Source organism: Neophocaena asiaeorientalis, unplaced genomic scaffold (assembly GCF_003031525.2).
Source record: "Neophocaena asiaeorientalis asiaeorientalis breed wild unplaced genomic scaffold, Neophocaena_asiaeorientalis_V1.1 scaffold165, whole genome shotgun sequence".
NCBI lineage: Eukaryota > Metazoa > Chordata > Mammalia > Artiodactyla > Phocoenidae > Neophocaena > Neophocaena asiaeorientalis.
In genome coordinates this window covers 837,462-857,570 of record NW_020173918.1, presented here as the reverse complement: position 1 = coordinate 857,570, position 20,109 = coordinate 837,462, and the positions used below count along the sequence as shown (strand labels likewise).

General features: G+C 40.0%; 1 protein-coding gene across 2 annotated transcripts in view; it reads left to right on the top strand.

Annotated features, from left to right (window-relative positions):
• The window catches only part of DCDC2 (doublecortin domain containing 2), a 158,410-nt gene that overhangs the window by 63,041 nt on the left and 75,260 nt on the right, over positions 1-20,109 (top strand). For both annotated transcript variants that reach the window (XM_024751994.1, XM_024751993.1), the window contains one exon: positions 2,157-2,319. In XM_024751994.1, the coding sequence (XP_024607762.1) occupies positions 2,157-2,319 (163 nt within the window). The remainder of the gene's footprint in view (positions 1-2,156; positions 2,320-20,109) is intronic.

Here is a 20,109-nt window from a genome sequence, read left to right as displayed (position 1 = left end):
CAGACCGGGGCACGAACCCGTGTCCCCTGCATCGGCAGGCGGACTCTTAACCACTGTGCCACCAGGGAAGCCCTGATTTTTAAAATTATATGAATCCCCAGACACTCCAGGATGGGGCATCTGCTTCTCCCTTGTTTTACCCCTTTGTGAATAAGAGTTTTCCCAGAGAGCGGTAATAAACCATTATGCTGAGATCCAGAGTTTCTCATTCTTTAAGTTTCATTTCAGTCCTTGAAAGTTCAACAGCATCTCTGAACATTCTATTAGGCTTGCTAGAAGGGTTACTCCTCTTATTCAAGGCTTGTAAAGTTTTAGAATCTTGGGACGAATAGACTTGTTTGCAAATAGACTAGAATGTGAGACCTGGGCGTTGGTTTCTTCTCACATGATGGTTTTGGAATCTCTTCTATAATCACATTAGCCATTTTTCCTGCCTGAAAGTTTATGGCCTTGTGAGGAAGAATCATTAAAGAAAAGGAAAGAAAAAAAACGCAACTCTGGTTGCAGTTAATGCAATAATTAAATGGAAACTGTATGTTTAAATTGCATTTGGAATAGGAAATTAAATTATGCAAAAAAAGTGTTATAGGTTTGGACAAGTTTTCATAATGTTAATAAATTTATGCATAATTCATTTTCTTGTAGGCTATGACAAAATAGCATAAATAACTTCATTTGTAAGGCTGTGAATTTTTCTATTCTTAATTGGGTGATAGCTAAAACTATTTAAATGCTTCTGGATGACTGAATATATAAATGTTTAAAATGGGCAGTTATAGTAGGTTTCTAGGCAGATTTGTTTGTTTAATATTGCTACACTTATTTTCAGATACTAGCATACTACAGATGTTGCATAAAGATTGCACCCAATATTGTGTGAGTTTGGTGTGATTTTTAAGAAAAAGATATTAACTCTCTGCTCTTGAAGGAAGCACTCTGATAGTCTTTGAACAAAACTACATGCCAGGCACGGTACTCATTACTTTATAAATGTTACCATTTCATCCTAATGATGGACCTCACGGCAGGCACATCGACCCCATTCAATTGATAAGGATTCAGGCTCAAAGAAGGTAGGAGTTAGTTACCGCAAGGTCCCGTAGGTGGTTAGTGGCAGTGCAGTGGCCCTGACATGGGTATTTTGGGTCTCTAAAACGTGCATTCTTTCTACTACCTGCAGCCTCACACCTTACACACTCAGGTAAGTGTAGCACCTGAGCGTCTGAAGGCCAAGGCTGTCTTGTTAGGAGGGTGTTTCTCGCAATGGCCAAGCAGTGGCTGAGTATCAGCACAGCTGTTCCTTGGGTACAGTAGCCACCACTGTAGTGATTCTTACGTGGCTCCCCAGGAGCTGTTTATGGGCCAGTGACAGGAGCCACTGAACTCAACCTCACCTTCATGCTGAGAAGCTCACTTTGCAGATGCAAGGTCTTCGTTTCGAGAGGCACACGGGAATCAGAGGCAACCACCAAAAGTGTGATCATTGGGGGCCGCCTTGCAGGAATGAAGGGCATGTGGTCTCGAGCTGCTTGTGTCTGTGTTGCTCTGGGTTTGTGATTCATTGAGACCATGGCAGTCACCAACAGATGAGTCAATATCAGAGGATTTCTACAAGCACAGCGCTTGTATGATGATACTGATACACTCACAGTGACGACCAGTTAAGAAGGTATTTCTAGATTAACTGATCAAATGGGTTTGTCATTATTCCTCATCCAAGAGCTGGCTGCTGATTCTTCTGAAAGGTGCAGGAGGGAGAGGAAGGTTAAGACAGCGGACCCGCTCTGCTCCTTGCTGGCTGGCTGACCTTGGGCACGCTTAACCACTAAGCCTCATTTGCTTGTCTGTATAATGGGGTGATAACAGTACCTGTCTCTCAGGTTATGAGGACTGAGTGAGACAATTTCATAGAACACCTGGTACAATTAAGTACTCAACAATTGTCAAGTGCTATTATTTTTATTCTCCTTCCTCTGGTAGACCCTTCCTCTGTCACCAAGAAGAGTTAATGTAGGTAGTGGACAGCAGCAGAATCAGTACAATACCCCCATCTCCCGCCCCTGCCCTTTTTACCACTAGTTAGTGACTTGTACTGAATACTAATCGCTTAGGGAGTTCATCAGCCGATAGTAAGGGTCTAATCTTTTGCCATGTAGGGAAATGATCGCCAATCTAAGTCAACAGTCGGATCCAGCGACAACTCATCTCCTCAGCCTCCAAAGAGGAAAGGGAAAAAAGAAGATGTGAATTCAGAAAAACCCACGAAAGGGAAACAGAATGTAAAGTTAAAGAGTTCGCCACAAACAATTCCAAACAGTGGTAAGTTTGTTGTTCTTATTATTATATTGTTATTATTGATTATCGTTATCTTAAGGCTGTGATACAATTTTAATTTGTAAATAGATCCATTTGTTTTCCTGGGCCTACAGAAAAGACTCCTTATTGTCCTATATGAGAGTTTTCAAAGAAGACTTTCTGCGTATGAGAGATGCTGCTGTTTTTCATGCTTAATTTCTATTTGTAATTAGAGATCTGCTACGAGGACATGTGCTTTTTACATTTTTTATCAAAAAAATTTTTTTTGGCTGCTTTGGGTCTTTGTTGCTGCACATGGACTTTCTCTAATTGTGGCGAGCGGGGGCTACTCTTCGTTGCAGTGCGTGGGCTTCTCATTCCAGTGGCTCTCTTGTTGTAGAGCGCGGGCTCTAGGTGCACAGGCTTCAGTAGTTGTGGCATATGGGCTCAGTAGTTGTGGCTTGTGGGCTCTAGAGCACAGGCTCAGTAGTTGTGGCGCATGGGCTTAGTTGCTCTGCGGCATGTGGGATATTCCTGGATCAGGGATCGAACCCGTGTCCCCTGCATTGGCAGGCGGATTCTTAACCACTGCGCCACCAGGGAAGTCCCAAGGACATGTGTTTTGAGGTAAAATATGTCTTGAGTGGTCGTATTGGAAAAGGTAACTTTTACCATCCTGTGTTCCAGCTAAAAGGGCTCGATTAACATTTTTGCCAACCACTGTTGATCTCTCTTATTTGTGTGTATACAACCCTTGTTCACATTCATTACGAATTGCTTTTAGTCACAGATCACTTTTTCCAAAAAGATATTTCACCGATTTTATTGATATCCAAGAGAACACACACACACACACAACTTTACCAATAAACAATATGTACCAAGTTAGTTACGTGTCTTGCATGACCAGGCGAGAGATGGTATAAAATAATTTAAAACATTTTGCATTAGTACAAGATTTCAAGATAAAAGTGTGATAAACTAAGGATGAGTGCCAAAAGAATTGTGAACTTTTCATGTTAGTTTTTTGTGAAGACAAGCTCTTTTTGGCTTCACTCGGAGCATGGTCTCAGTGGGGCGAGCGCACGAGGGTGGAGTGACGCTGTGGGCGGGGGGCTGGCTGGGACAAGGCTGGAGGAGTGACGGCTTCTCCCTCCCTCTGCGATCCACTTACCCCCACTGGAAGACATGCCAGGCTGCCCTGGAAAAGGATGAATGGGATCAAGTTTCAGATTCATGGCCAGAGCTTGGCTTCCAGCTGGGAGCTCCAGCTCACTTCAAAGTCCACGTGAAGTGTCACATTAGAATTACAGCTCAAGTGGGCTTCACAGCTGAGAAGACACCATGAACTTGTGTGAGTGTTTAGAAGACGCTGCTCAGATGATTAAAGTTTCAGAAGAAAGATGTGTGAGACTAAGTTAAAAGAACAGGTGAAATGGAAGGAGCCAATTCCACAGAGAAGAAAGTGGAGGGGTTTTAAAATCTTCAGAGATTTAAATGGTGGAGATTAGCTGGAAGTTGAGAGTCCTAGATTCTTGTCCCAGTTCTGCTCTTGACTTCGGGCAAGTCACTTAACTTCTTTTAGCCCCGTTAGCATTCTTCAACATGTGGGGTCATATTAAGACTTATCTTCAAAGTTTTGCTTTTGTCTTTAAGTCTGTGCAATCCTTTCCAGTGACTCTGAAACAGGGAGGCCAGTAAAATGCAGTCAAAGGATGTTTATTGAATGCTTGTTGTATGGTAGGCACCAAAGGAAAAAGCTAGCCTGGAAAAGCATGCCATGCCATGAGCATTAAAAATAATAGAGGGTTGGGACTAACCTGGTGGTCCAGTGGTGAAGACTCAGCGTTCCCAATGCAGGAGACCTGGGTTCGATCCCTGGTCAGGGAACTAGGTCCCGCATGCCACAACGAAGACCCAGTGCAGCCAAATAAATAAATAAATATTAAAAAAAAAAGAATAGAGGGTTTATTTTAATCAGTATATACTAGATTGTGAAACTCCCAAGGCCGTGAGCTATGTCTTACTGGTTTTTTTGTTTTCAGTCCCCAACAATTAGCACAGGTCTGACAGATGAGACGCTTAATAAATATTGATGGATGAATGATGGAAATTACAAAATAGATAAGTCTCTGTAATACTTTAAAACCCACTAAGAAACAGGACTCATGTTAAACTCTTCATGAATTATTTTTGATTGAAGGCTCTTATAAAGTGCTACTTTTTTATTTTCTGCAAGGCTCTTACTAGCTTATGAAAATACCAACTCCTACTTCCAATATATTTTTTGAAAGTCTTTAGTTAGATTCAGTAGTTGTCCCTCAAAAGAAAGGGGACCATCATCTCTTCAGGTGATTTCATTTGTGGAAACTTGGGAACACAAGAGGCTGAATCAGCATTTCCGTGTTTCACAGGAAAGTAAACTTTATTAAAAAGTTGAATTATCAGTGTTTTTTAAAAAATTTTTATTAGAGTATAGTTGATTTACAATGTTGCATTAGTTTCTGCTGTACAGCAAAGTTTATCAGCTATACATATACATATATCCACTCTTTTTACTTACTTTTTTTCTCTATTTCTTTTTGAATTTTATTTTATTTTTTATACAGCAGGTTCTTATTGGTTATCTATTTCATACATAATAGTGTATGTATGTCAATTGCAATCTCCCAATTCATCCCACCCCCCCATCAGTGTTTTTGTTTTTATAGAAATTCACAAATAGTTTTCAACAATAATTGTATCTGTGGGGGTCAAAATAACAAAAACATGTTGACCATGGAAACAAGTCACATTTTTAAAGTGCTAAGAAAAGGTAGAAGCCCTCAGCTGTTCTTACTGTGTCTTTAGAGAATCCTGCAGTTATTTTAATTGTCCATGTTAAGTGTACATTTTGCAATCTAGTTTTATAATGTGCAGATGATAAGTTTTTCACTGCTGTATCTCAGTGTTAACATAGAACTACGGCTGCTGTCTTTCACATGAAGGTTTGGGGATTTTTTTTTTCTTCCCCAGTAAGAGGCTTATACCACAGATCTAGAAGCATATATAAGAGTTTAGACGAAGCATTTTGTATCTTTTCATCTTGATGAAGAGAACGTATGACCTGGAAAATGAAACTTGGCTTCCAAAAACAATTTTCCCAGAGAAAATGAAAAAAACGTTTTGTGTAGTTTATGAGATTAAATCATCACTTGATAAGTTTATTAGCTTAAATCCCTACTTTTGAAAATTGAGCTATTTCTCCTTATCAGATCTCCCTCCAGATGTCTTTGGCTATAGAAATTTTCTGTTATGTTATCAAAAGTATCTGTCTTTGTCTCTCTCTCTTTTTTATTACTCCTTTAGCCTCCATATTCATTTATTATTGCAGTTGCTTTTTGCTTTAATGACATCTGTTTTAGTAATTAGAACCAAGTGCGCGATTTTGGACATTCATGCCTCCAGAGGGCTCTTATTCCTTAGAAAGGGAAAAGCAATAAGGACTTGAAGCAAAATGAAGGGGAAGGTGTATGGTGAGTCAGTGAATCAAAAGTGCAAGAATTTAATACTGCATTGCACATTTGAAAGTTGCTGAGAGTAGAGCTTAAAAGTTATTACAAGAAAAAGCGTTTTGTAACCATGTGTGGGGACAGATGTTGACTAGACTTACTGTGGTAATCATTTCTCAATATATACAAATATGGCATAAAAATGCAAGAATTTGATTATAGAGATGAAACAGTCTTTGCTGCTTAAAAATATTTTAAATTTGGAATTAAGTAATCTATTCAATTTGATTTCTAAGTGTTAAATTTTAAGAGTTAGGATGCATATCGATGATTCCTTTCGAGCATATGTTAAATTGTGCAAATTTTTGACCAGTGTTCTTTAGTGTTCTCACGTTAATTAGAAAAAAGGAGACTTTGTAGACTATCTTGATTTTTATCATTACGATTGTAGTCATACATTTATCCTTTTATTTTACTGCTGATATTTACTGATACTCTGATATCTAATGCTTCATGAGTGAGCAGTGCTGATAACAGTCTGTAGATGGCAACCTGGGTCTAATTTTATTTCTTTTTCTTGTTTCTTCTTTTTTTCCGACTCAGTTTCTCTCTGTAATAATAAAGCTTAATAATTCAAGCAGAGCAGTGACATATTTCTTCAGGGAAACAAATCCCATTTTCTTTTGGTAGCCAAGATGCAAAGTAAGATTGGTTGGTGATTGATGAAGTTGGGCGTGAAATGCATTTTTAGTGCTGCATTTAAATGCCAGCTTAACTGACCAGCGTATGTTTTCCTTGCACTTTCCACCTGAGTGGTGCCTTGAGATAGGTTTTAGAGGCTATTACCTAGCTATTCTCTCCTCTCTGAGCAAAGCTGTAATGATGATTGCTTTGAAATATTGTATAGTGTTTTGGGATTGATTGTATTCGTTGATATTTTTAATAATTTTTTACATGAAAAAAATTAGTGTTTTTTAGACCCCTTGGAACACAGGAAGTATAGTGGGTTTAGGGCTCCTTAGAATATTGGGAAATCTGTAGAGAAAATATCCCGGTCTGTTATCGCTATGGTTTATGCGGTATTGATAATTATAAATACTTTTTAAAAGCAGAGTGTTAAAATGTAAGCAAAAACAAGACCTGTTTTCTCTTCAAGCCTGTGCCCCTTGCAGTGAAAGGGCAGAGTCCTAACTACTGGACCGCCAGTGAATTCCCAAGACTTGTTTTATTTTGAAGGATGTGATTCTCTTTCTGTTATGTGTGGGCGTGCACGTGTGCACACACGGATTAGTACCCTTGATACAGTTCCTAGCTTGCTCCCAGTATCGTTCACTGTTTCCAAGGAACGTGTGATGTTTAGACTCCTGATTAATGATAGGGAGCAGATGCAGTGCCGGGAATGGGTGTCTGAATATTATGACCTTGCTGGGTGACTGCCCTTGGGCAGTCATGCTCTTGAATTTTTCTAATGGCTACAAACTGCACATGGTTTGCTGCATCGCCCCAAGCATGAAGCATTACTACGGTCCGTCCGCAGAGTCAGATCAGGGGACATGGAAACTTGAGCTTCTTTGGTTCAGCTGATGAGCCAGCTCAGGCACTTGCACGGTTCGCAGTCCCAAGAGACTCAAGATAAAAACAGGAAGCATGTTTTCCAAATGTGCTCTCCCAAGTCTCACCCACTAAGGATGTCCTGTACCGGAGGACAGTATATAAGAAGGCACCAAGATGACTTCACAAAGCAGGGGTCTTAGTAATCCCTTGAAGTTTTATTGTGCTATTCAAATTCTAGTAATAAAAATTAGTTTAGGAATACAGGCATACTTTGGAGCAATTGTGGGTTTTGTTCCAGACTACCACAATGACGCAAATAACACAATAAAGCAAGTCACACAAATATTTTGATTTCTCAGTGCATATAAAAGTTATGTTTACATTATACTGTGGTCTACTAAGGGTGCAATACCATTATGTCTAAAAAAATCCAGTGTATATGCCTTAATTAAAAAATACTTTATTGTCGAAAAAATGCTAACCATCGTCTGACAACGCAGGGTTTCCACTGACCTTCAATCTGTAAAAAGTGCAGTAGCTGCAAAGCACGATAAAATGAGGTATGCCTGTATATACTCTCACTTTCAGCTGGGATATTGAGAAATTAGAGGTTGGCTGAATACCAGTAAGGTGTTTATCTCAGTTTCAGAGGAGTAAGAACCTAGCCCTTTCTAGAAAAGATTCTTTTCATATCCTGACTTCTTACACACTTTATACATTGGATGGAGCAGCATTGTGAGAAAGGCATTCTTTTCCAGCTGATGTCAGGTTGAGGCAGTAAACTTCTCTTGGGGGCTATTTTTCATGTAGCTGAGGGTTGGGATGTGAAGATGCTCTTTGTTTTCAAAAGGAGAAGTTTGTGAGCTATTGAATTGTGTAGATATTTCCAAACCTTTGGAAGATTTTACTGCAGAAATTTGTTTTAAGTAGGTATTTTGGTAATTGCATCACATTTTCCATACAAGTAGCCCATACAGTTCTATCTAACCCATAATGCGTCTTAATTCTGACATTGTACTCGTGGTGCCATGGAGGTAGCTGCAGTGTACCGTAATGTTCCTGGTGGGAAATGAACTAGAAGTTCCATATTGAATGCCAGGAACTCGCGTTACCCTGGTGCCCAGGGATGCAGAGCTGCCCCAGGTCAAATTCTTGGTGTTGGCCAGAGTCTTGAGGTTGGGGATCCCATGGGGTTTGGGTCTGAGGAGAAAGGCAGAGGTTGAGGGGTTGGACCTGGAATTATAGGGGTGGGGACACTGAGGTCCAGACTGAGGTTCTTGTAGCAGTTGATCCTCTGAAAGAGAATGATGTATGGAGTGTCTCATCTTGATTTTTTCCCCTGGCTTCAGGCTTTGGCTTGCCAAACTCCCTTTTCATAGATGCTACCTATTACTTCTAAGTAGCTCCTCTCTCCTTCCGTGCCCATCAAGGACCCAGACAAATTTCACAGCATTCCCTTGATTCCGCTGCCTCTGAAGTTAGCTCTGAACTTCTCTATACCTTATCATAGAGAAATGTGGATCCATACCAATGATGAGTTTCTGAAGTGTAATTCTTCTGCTTTTCAGGAAGAAACTAAAATTGGGTTACCCCGGCCGGGTGTTTCATCATAGGTTCTGAAGTAGGGCCCAGACCTAGACTTGGTTCGGGAGGGGTCTGATATCAGGAATGTCTGTGAGATGCTGATGGTGGGAGGTGACAGTGTGACAGGAAGAAGTAGCCGTGGAATTTACTACCCTTCCCCCCTCCCCAACTTCCTCTTCCTATTGCCAGCCCTGTGGTGAAATAAAACCAGGATGGGGACTTGGTCCATTAGACTATCAGTAGCTCCTCGGCCATTATTCACACGTGATACACAGGCAAGCACCCAGCAGAGTATCCTGCTCAGAGTAGCACTCAGTGTTGAATGTGTGTGTGTGTGTGTGTGTGTGTGTGTGTAGGTCGGTCCATTATGCCTACATTTGTGGTGACAACTGAAATTAAGGGTGACAAATTCCAAACAGTGGGTTATGGTACGATTCTGATACTTTAGATGCTTTAGAACATCTCAACTATGGATTTTAATCTGATATTTTATAAGCCTCATCTACAAATCCTCAGAATTAGGTAAACAGCATTTCCCTAGTTTTACAAAAGGGGGAAAAAGAGGAGAAACCAGTTTTCCCAGAGTCAAAGGGTATATCGGTGGCTAATGATTTCTAGAAATTGCCATGCTGGCCTACACTGGCTAAGAGGTGACACCCTCATGCAGTTGTAGGGCACTGATGCCAAGAGTCCAGGGGGAGGGAGGCTTTCGTGTGTAAGTGCTTCGACCTGTCTTCCTTTAGTGAAGAGTGTTGACATATCACAGTCAATGCTGAAGCTTATCTGAGAGATTTTGAGGAGTTCCGTTTTTTCCTGTTCCATTTTTCAGGATTTCATATTCTCTTTGTAAATGAGAATGGTTGATTTGAGCTCCTTTTGTTTTGTAGGTGGTAGGAGTTATTATTACTAGCAAGGAGATTTTCCTCTTCCGCAATGTGGTATAATAATGAGTCTTTAGTATATACCAGGCTGGGATGAGTCTGCAGCAACCCAACCTACTTTTTTCAGCGTTTGGGAACCTTGAAGAAGGTGGATATTTTTGAGGTTGACCTTTAGTTTATTTATCAAATGGCCAAATCCCATTTTTTAATAGTTATTTGAATATCCTAGGACTTAAGCTCTTGCATCCCAAGCCCGTCAATGCGTCCGAATTTCCTTCCCCTTCCCTTAGACTTACGAACCCACCCCCTTTTCTAGAACACCACTTTCATTTCTTCAATAAACATTTACTGAGCACTTACTATGTACCACACTTTGCTAATCGGTGGGGCAACTCCATTTTCTCTCTTGTATACTAATAGCTTAGCACTTACACATTTTCTTCGGGTAATTGTAATCATATCTTTATCAAGACATTTTCCTCGAGGAAGAAGAAAAATTTCCTTCTCCATTTCCATGACCAAACTCTATTTACTGTGCATAAATACCAAATGTGTTTATGTTGTGAGCATTGACAATTTGTTCCTCCTTGGTACTAAGTCATCTCCTAGGGCTCCATGTCAATTTTGCCTATTTAGAAAGTAGCAGCATGGTACCCGAGAACAAGGCCATTTCTGCTTAAATGTGTTTAATACGGTCTCTGGAAGAATTACTAATACTACTTGGTACTACCAGACAGGGGAGAGGTATTTCTCCACTCATATAATATGTTGTGACTCCTCTGTACACTGTGGCTATTTTTTATATGAACTCTACTTTTATTCTTCTCAGTTATCCTAGTTGTTCTTGAAAGAAGATATAATCTTTATTGGAAATCACCATGCAGCATGCTATCACAATGGGGATAAAGAGAAAATATGTATAGAGTACTTTTGAGCTTTGTTGGTTTAAAGCTATCCATTTATTCTTAATTTATACAAGTAGATGATAATACCAAATTGTTTCTGTGAAGTTGGGCAAGGTTTCATTCCCTTTAAAATGCCATAATAAAAACCACGTTTCACTGAGTACTCTGGCCTGTTCCACACTCAGGCTGAACAAGCTTCTGTGGCCAGAGAAAGGCCTACGGCAGAGACTCGGGAACTTGAGGCAGGAAGGCCTGGGAGTGTATGGGAACTGTCCAGCGAAGCTGCCCTAGACCTCTGGGTTGGGCTACGAGGTTATGGGCAGGACATCAGAGGAGGATTTCTTGGAAATAGGGGAATCTAGAAGGCCTGTTGTAGACAAGGAGAGAAATGATGGTGGACTTGATAGCCTTTTGCAGTGGGATAGAGAGGAGAGGACAAATTTGAGAAATACGTAGGAGATAGGCAATACAACCTGAGACCATCTGGGAAGGTGGGAGAGAGTCAGTGGGATCCAAGGGGACACTGGGTATTTGGCCTGGGTAACAAGGGAGATGGTTGGTGTCAGTAACTCTTAGGGAATGTGCTCAGGAGGAGAGAAAGGCTGTACCTGGTGAGTTAGAGGGACCTACCTGGCATTTGGTGGAGGTGTGCATGGATCAGCTGGAAAGGGATAGACTCCCCTTGCAGATGGAGATCTGGGGGTCATCAGCCAATAGGTGAGAACTGAAGCCAAGGTAAAGGAGAAGATGCCCAGGAAGGGCCCACAGATTGAGAAGAGAAGGGCCAAACCTGACTCTTAAGGAGCAAGTACAGGAAGAGGACGTGACGAAGTAGAAATGAAAAACCTTTGGTTAGCACCTGTACCTCTAATTACCTCACTTGTTTCATGGAACAAACACTGAGAAGTAGGTATTATTCCTAAGTGGAAATCATATTATTCATAAATGGAAATCATAATTTCCATTTTACAGAGCCAAAGACCAAAGTGCAGAAAGGTTTAGTGTCTTGCAGTCTTCAGCAAGCCAGAAGGCATTTAATAAATGACAGCGATTTCTTTCCAAGGTATCACAGCCTGTGAACAAGGTCCTTTGCCCCCAAGTTTAGAGTTTTCCCCATGATTAGAGTTTTCCCTAATCAGACTTTACAGTTGCCTACAGCCTAAATGTGTTGGAGTGATTCTGTGTCTATTTTATATAAAGCTAAGGCCATATTAACACATATATGTGGAATCTAGAAAAATGGTACGGATGAACCAGTTTGTAAGGTGGAAATAGAGACACAGATGTAGAGAACAAACATATGGACACCATGGGGGGAAAGCAAGGGAGGGGGTGGTGGTGGTGGTGGGATGAACTGGGAGATTAGGATTGACATATACACACTAATATGTATAAAATAGATAACTAATAAGAAAAAAAAGCTACCTACAGGGCCGCAATGTTATATAAATTTAAGAAATAAATTCATTTATAAGACAAAAAAAGCCACCACCACCACCACCAACAAAAAGCTAAGGCCAAATGCAAGGCACTGAACTCACATCAGCGCAATGATCTTCCTCCAGACATTGTCCCTAGCGCAGCGTTATAAACCTTGTGTGCACAGCAGCAGGAAAGGTAAAAATGCATTAACATCTCAGATCAAAAACAGAGGCAGAGTCATTCTGTAGAGAAATTGAACACCAGAAAATCATAGCAAGAAAATTGATTTAAACTGTACTTAGTGAGGGATTCGAAGGAAAAGATAGTTCAGAATTCTAAAATTGTTTTTCGTATGAGGTGAAAATTTTGCAGTCTGAAAATGAATGACTATTCCTCTGTAACTGTAAAACTACCAAAAAGATCCAATTGAATGCATAGACAGTTCCCATGTCAGACTAGCCCAGGAATGTATTAGGAGCAAAAGGGAACAATGACTGTTTTTCTCAATTAAATAAAAGAATACCATCTTTTACCCCTCACTGGCACCGAAGTTCTCAATGATTTCATCTAATTTGGGAATGAATGGGGTGGGCTGTCATTATTCTAGGAGACAAGAAGATTAGCCACCCAGGACAAAAACTTAAAAGGAACCAATAAGCACCATTACTAACAAATGGTCTCCATGTTTTCTCTGGTGCTTTCCATCCTCGCATGTTTGAGATTTATTACATTTTCAATTTGGTAACGTTTGCTAACTTAAACAGAGTTCCAGATCTAATTACAACAGCACTCAATAGCGTTTAGATGGATGAGTTCACCCCTCAGGGGTTTTTATTTTCTGAGCAAGCCTCAGACAGAAGGGACAAAGGAATAAAAATTTCTGTAGTAGGTAGATGGATATAAGGCAATTTTTCATTTGTGAGGCAGGTTGGCTGTTTAATTTTTAGAAATTAGTTGAGAGAATCATCAAATTCTCTTTAGACTTTATTCCCAGGTTCACCCTTAGGTTATAATTTAAAAGCACGATTATGGTTATTTAGCATTTTCATCATAATGGAACATTAATGAAAATGAATGTGAAAACACTTTTATAAAGTACAAAGTGCCTGAAGAGGCTAGTGGTTAATAGCAATATCTATGTAAGGAGATAGGAATTAGTTTGAGATGATCTCCAAGTCAGAAATGAGGAACTTTATTTAGTACCTGGAATTAGGGAGCAGTGAACATCACAGTTTACACTAAAGGCCATTGCCCATAAAAACAACAAAAATTGTGACTCTTCCTTAAAGTGACCGAAGGACTTTCATTTTTCATTATTATGTATCCCTTGCTAGGAAACGCCCTTAATGCATCCTTACGGACAGGACATTGGAATTTGTTTCCAGGTTCAACCACTTTTCTTAGACTAAGGGTCCTATTTCTGACTACTTGCAATTTCTACCTTGATTTCTCACAGGCACCCTACATGCACATGTTAAAAAAAATTCCCCAAACTCTGAATTGCCTCTGTATACTTAGTTTTCCTCACTCATTCCTTGTCTCAGTGTCCCATGGAGCCAGAAACCCAGGAGTGATGCGTGTTGGTGGGTGGGGGTCAGAGGGGGAGTCTGTGGCTTCTGCCAGCTGGCGTGGAAGTTCGGGACACGACCTGTCTCTGCCCCATTCCTTTCTAATCTCCTCCACATTACCTCTCCCATCATTTTAATCCTGTTACCGTTAGAGTCAGCCTAGACTTTTCGATGTCCCTCATTCTCCACATTCAATCAGGGCTAATTTGCACAGGTTTGGCCTTCTTAGAGTCTCTTGAATCTGGTCCTCCTCGCCTGGTCGTTCCTGATTTAAGCTCCGTATGTTTCACGCAGACCCCTGCAGCCTTCTAGATTAGGTCTCCTGAGCGCCCTCCCAGTCTGCCCTTCATAACTCTGCCAGCAATGTCCTAAAACCGCAAAACTCCTTCAGGAGCTTCTCACTTTCATGGCCTTTCTTTCCAACTTCATCTTCCACCAGTCTCCTGCATGCACGTCGGGCGTACAGAACTTTTGAGAGTTTTCTTGATGGCATGAGCTGTTGCCACGTCATTTGTATGTGCCTAGAATACCCTCCCGGTTCCCATCAACTTTATTCTCTTTAAGACTCACAGTGGCATCATCCCTTCTGTCAAATTGGTCCTGACACTCTCAGCATTGAGCCTTCCCTCTCTCGGGCTGCAATAGCAGTACATGACTTTGCCATAGCGCGTGTTACGTCGCCCTTCTCCACTGGTCCCTGAACAATTTGCGAGCCAGGACTCCTCCTTATCATTGCCTTATTCATCTTCATGACTCTAGCATCTGGCTCAGTTTCTTACACGCAGTTAGCTCCCTGTAAAGTGTGATGAGAGAATGACGGAATTTTTCCAAACACTGTGTGACCTTTTTTTTTTTTTTTGCTGTGCTTTTATTTGAATTTAGGCATTGCAATTATTTATGATGATATTTCTTAATCAAAGTTAGCTTGATTAAAACAGATTTTCTAACCAAACATCTCCCAGTGGCCTAGAGATTAACAAGGTCTCTGCCTGCTACAGTGCCCAGGCAAAGGAGATATACATCCATGTAAATGGAGACATTTTTGTTTAAATTCAAGGAGAGGTAATAGGTTAGGGAAAAGACTGCTTACTTGACTTAAGAAATCAGTATTAAAGCCGAGGTGCAATATATGGCTCTATGTGGGGAAAACTGAAAAGTTAATCTTGTTATAATTTAATTAAAAAAAATCAGCGTGGTCAGATGGCCCCTGAATTGGTGCAGTGTGCTGCTAAGCTAACAGCCTTACAGAAGATACCACTGAAAAATGGAGGCCCTTCGCGGAGCGGCTGGGCCCGTGAGCCATGGCCACTGAGCCTGCGCGTCCGGAGCCTGTGCTCCGCAACGGGACAGGCCGCGGCAGTGAGAGGCCCATGTACCGCAAAAAAAAAAAAAAAATGGAGGCTCTTAAAACCAAACTGAGTTGATGAATTTTACTCAGTTTATAATGCAAAATTATTCTTTGTGTAGTGCTGTCTGCATGATATTGGATTTTCCATTAATAGAGGATTTAAAAGCCACTTTGGATTAGAGATTATTTACATTTCTAATTTCTCATGTTAAATGGTGGGGCATAACTATCAGTTGAGTCCCCCCTTACCCTCCCACCAAACAAAATTTTACAAAGGCTCAGTCAGCCTCCTGACGACTCCCTCTCTTGTTCATACACAGACCCAGGCTACTTACTCTATTCTCCTAAGCTCCAAGCAGCAGAAATGTCTGAATCTTTGGAAATCCTTTTCTTCCCTTGAGCATCCCAGTGCCTCCCAGAAGAGTGAGTGGCTACACAGACACACACACTGGTATACACTGGGCACACTTAAAAAAAACTTTTTATGGACACATAGCATATATATAGAAGAGTGCTCAAATCATAAGTTGACATCTTGATGAATCTTACAAATTGAGTAGTACGTGACCAGCAGCCAGATCAAGAAATAGAACATTATCTGTGCGAGGTTTTTTGTTTTGTGTTTTTTTCCCTGATGCCAAATACGTGGTGTCTCTTCCACACCATCTCTCCAATTCACCAACACCAACTAGGTGCCCTACAGTTCAATTCAATTCTGACTCTGACTGCCCGCAGTTAGCATCAGACTCCATAGGTTTAAGGGATAAGTCCCGCAAGGCAGATCATATTTCAGGTGACAACTGCAAGTGTCAGGCCCCCAGGTTACCCTCACTTCTGTCTGACCTTGCTACAAAGTCGGGGGTTTCTACACCACACCCCTACACCCCCTTCCAGAACTCAGGAAAGTGCTTTTACTTACTAATACTGGTTTGTTATAAAGGATACAACTCAAGAACAACCAAGTGGAAGAGACACACAGGGCAAGGTAGAGGGGGAGGAGCCTCCATGCCTTCTCCAAGTGCACCACCCTCCCAGCATCATGAAGTGTCCACTATCCCCAAGCCTCTCCATACCTGGTCATTTAGGGTTGCGTTATGTAGGTATGATTGATGAAATCACTGGCCATTCATGATTAACTCAATTTTCAGCCCCTCTCCCCTCCCTGGAGGCTGGAGGGAGGGGAGCTTAAAGTTCCAAATTTTTTTTTTTTCTTTTTGGTGGTACGCGGGCCTCTCATTGTTGTGGCCTCTCCCGCTGTGGAGCACAGGCTCCGGATGCACAGGCTCAGTGGCCATGGCTCACGGGCCCAGCCGCTCCACGGTATGTGGGATCTTCCCGGACCGGGGCACGAACCCGTGTCCCCTGCATCGGCAGGCAGACTCTCAGCCACTGCGCCACCAGGGAAGCCCAAAGTTCCAAAATTTTAATCGAGGTTTGGTTTTTCTGTCACCCAGCTCCTTCAGGTTGGAGGTATCCAGGTGCCTGCCAAGAGTCACCTCATTAGAACAAAAGACCCTCCTGTCACCCTCGTCACTCAGGAAATTCCAAGGGTTTTAGGAGCTCTGTGTCAGGAACCTAGGACCTGGGGACAGAGACCTAGTGTAGATTATACCATGACCAGCAACTCAGAAGACCCGCCCCCTCTACCCTTCCAGACATCACCCCCTGAAGAAAACCATTATCCTGACTTCTATCATCATAGATTAGTTTTTCTTAGTTTTGAACTTTTAAAAATAGAATTATACACTACATTGCAACCTATTTATGTTTGGCTTTCATTGAAAATTATGTTCGTGGGATTCATTCATTCTGTTGCACATAACGGTAGTTTGTTATTCTCACTGCAGTATAGTATTCCATTGTGTTACTCTAGCATTATTTATGCATTCCACGGTTGGTGGACTTTTGTGTTGTTCCCAGTTTGGGGCTTTAGTGAGTAGTGCTCCTATAAACATTTTGCTATGTATCTGTTGGTGAACATACGCAAGTACTTCAGTTGAATTGTTGGGTCATATGAGATATGTATTTCATCTTTAATAGGTATTGCCAAATAATGTTCCAAAATGGTTGTGCCACTTCACATTCTCACGAATGATGTATGAAAATTCCAGTTGCTACAAGCCTCCCCAACATGCATTCTTGTCAGTTTAAAGAATTTTAGCCATTCTAGTAGGTGAGTAATGGTATTTCAATGCAATTTTAATTTGCATTTTCCTGATGACTGATGAAGTTAAGTGCCTTTTCATATGTCTTTTAGCCAGTTTGATATTTTTTTAGTAAAGTTCCTATGCAAGTCTTGTGTCCGTTTTTCTGTTGGATTATCTGCCTTTTTTCATATGGATTTGTAGTTCTTTATAAATGACTCATTTGTTGAATATCAGAATATCTTCTCTTATTTTGTGGCTTGTCACTCTCTTAAAGATTTCTTTTGAATTATAGAAGTCTGTAATCTTCAAGTCCAATTTATTAACTTTTTTCTTTAGCGTTAGTGTTTTCCATGTCCTGTTTAAAAAATACCTTTGTCTATCCCGAGGACTCATGTTTTCTTTTGGAAGCTTCGTTGCTTTATTTTCTGCTATTAAAGCTACAATCCGTCTGTAATTGATTTTTGTCTATGGTATGAGGTAGGAGTCAAGATTAGTTTTTCTCCATGTGGATGTCTAGTTGATGCTGTACCATTTCTTGAAAATTTCATCATTTTCCTCTGTCTTAAATTTGATGTTTATCTATGTGTGAATCCAGTTATGCCTGCTCTATTCTGTTCCATTGGTCTATTATCCTTGTGAACCACTGTCTTTATTTTAGTTTTATCATAAATCTTGACATCAGTTAAGATAAAGCTTTCAGCTTATTTTGTTCTTCTTTAAGACTGTCTGTACATTTTAGAATCCACTTCCCAATTTCCACAAAAACACCTGCTGGGATTTTAATTGGGATCAAATTGAATCTATAGACCAATCTTTAAAATATTGAGTCAGTACATAAGCATGGTATGTCCCTCTATTTATTTGTCTTTCTTAATTTTTCTCACTTATGTTTTATATATTTTGCATAGCTCTTATTAGATTTATTCATAGGTATTCTATGCTTTTTTGGTGATGTTATAAATACTGTTGTTTTAAATTTAATAATTATTTGTTGCTGATCTATTAGAAATACATTTGATTTTTATATATCTGACATTGTTTTCTGTAACAGTATTAAATTTAACTGTTACTTAGGTTGCGGGAAGGGGGATCCCTTCCAGGGCCCAAGAGTGGGCTCTTGTCTAACACTTGGAAATGAATTGTCTGAGGAGACACATGTGCTTACAAAGCAAGAGACTTTATTGGGAAGGGGCACCCGGGTGGAGAGCAGGAGGGTAAGGGAACCTAGGAGGACTGCTCTGCCACGTGGCTCGCAGTCTCAAGTTTTATGATGATGGGATTAGTTTCCGGGTTGTCTCTGGCCAATCTTTCTGACTCAAGGTCCTTTCTGGTGGCGAGCGGAACCGCTCAGCCAAGATGGATTCCAGCAAGGTGGATTCTGGGAGGTTGGTAGGACACGTGGACTGGTGTCTCCTCTCTCCTTTTGACCTTTCCCGTATTCTTCTACTTGACGGTGGCTTGTTAGTTCCGTGTTCTTTACCAGGATCTCCCATCATAAAATAACTCATGCAAATTGTTACTGTCTTTGCCTGGCCAGGGTGAGTGGTTTTGGTCAGTGGTTCCCCTAACACTTAAAATAGTTTTTGTGATTTATTTTGGATTTTCTAAATACAGTGTCATTTTGCTTGCAAATAATGACAGTTTTATTTCTTTCTTTTCACTGTTATAGCCCTTTTCCTTACTTTTTTATACTTCTGGTACAAAATAGAATAGAATTAGTGATAGCAGACAACTTTGTTCTTAATCCCAAGGGGAAAGCCTTCAGCATTTCACCATTAAGAATGATGTTTAGTCTAAGTTTTCATACATTTTATCAGATTTAGGAGGTTCTATTTATTAGAGAAGTTTCCTTTTTTGTTTGCTGAGATTTTTTAAAAATTGGAATGGGTTTCGAATCATATTAAGTGCTTTTCTGTAACTGTTGAAATGATATTTATGCTTTTCTCCCCTTTATTCTTCTAATGTGGTGAATTATATTGATTTTTAGATATCAAACTAACTGTATTTTTGGAGTAAACAAATTGTCTATGATGTTTTGTCCTTTTTGTATCTCATTGCTGTAATTACTTAGACCTGGAATTTTCTTTATGTGAATTTAAAAATACTTTAATAGCTTTAGGGATATTTATGCTTCTTAATCTTTTCTAGTGTTAGTTTTGGTAAGTTACGTTTTAAAAGTTAATTTCACTTAAATTTTAAAATTTATTGGTATAAAGTTATTTCTTATATCGTCTTTAAAAAATGTCCGTAGGATCTATACTAATGTACTATTTATCACTCCCCCATATTGGTAAACTTCGTTCATAATCAGTCTTGCTAATGGTCCTTCAAGTTTACTGTTCTTTTAAAATAACTAATTTTGACTCTGTTGATTTTTCTTTGTTATATGTTGTTTATTTTTCATTTAATTTCTGCCCTCATATTTGTTATTTCCTTTCTTCACCTTTCTTTGAGTTTAACTTATTCTTTTACTAAGTTCTTGAGATGGCTATTTAGAGCATTGATTTTCAGTCCTTTTTCTAATATATACATGTAAAATCATAAATTTCCCTCTAAGCAGAGCTTTTGCTGTATCCAACATGTTTTACTTTGTCTTATTTTCATTATTTATAGAAAATATTAAAAAATTTCCATGGTCATTTTGTCTTTGACCCAGGGTTATTTCAAATGGTATTACTTAATTTCAAAACAGTAAAGTTTTGGATTTTCTAGTATCTTTTTTGATTTCTAGCTTAATTCCACTGTGGTCAAAGAACATACTTAAATAATTTCAATCTCTTTAAATTGTTGAGACTTGCTCAGTGACTCAGCATAGGGCCAAACTTGGTAACAATTCCCGAGGTCCTTGAAAAATGTTTCTGTGCTGTCACTGCTGAGAGCCATGTCCTGTATTTGTCAGGTAGGTGACGTTTCT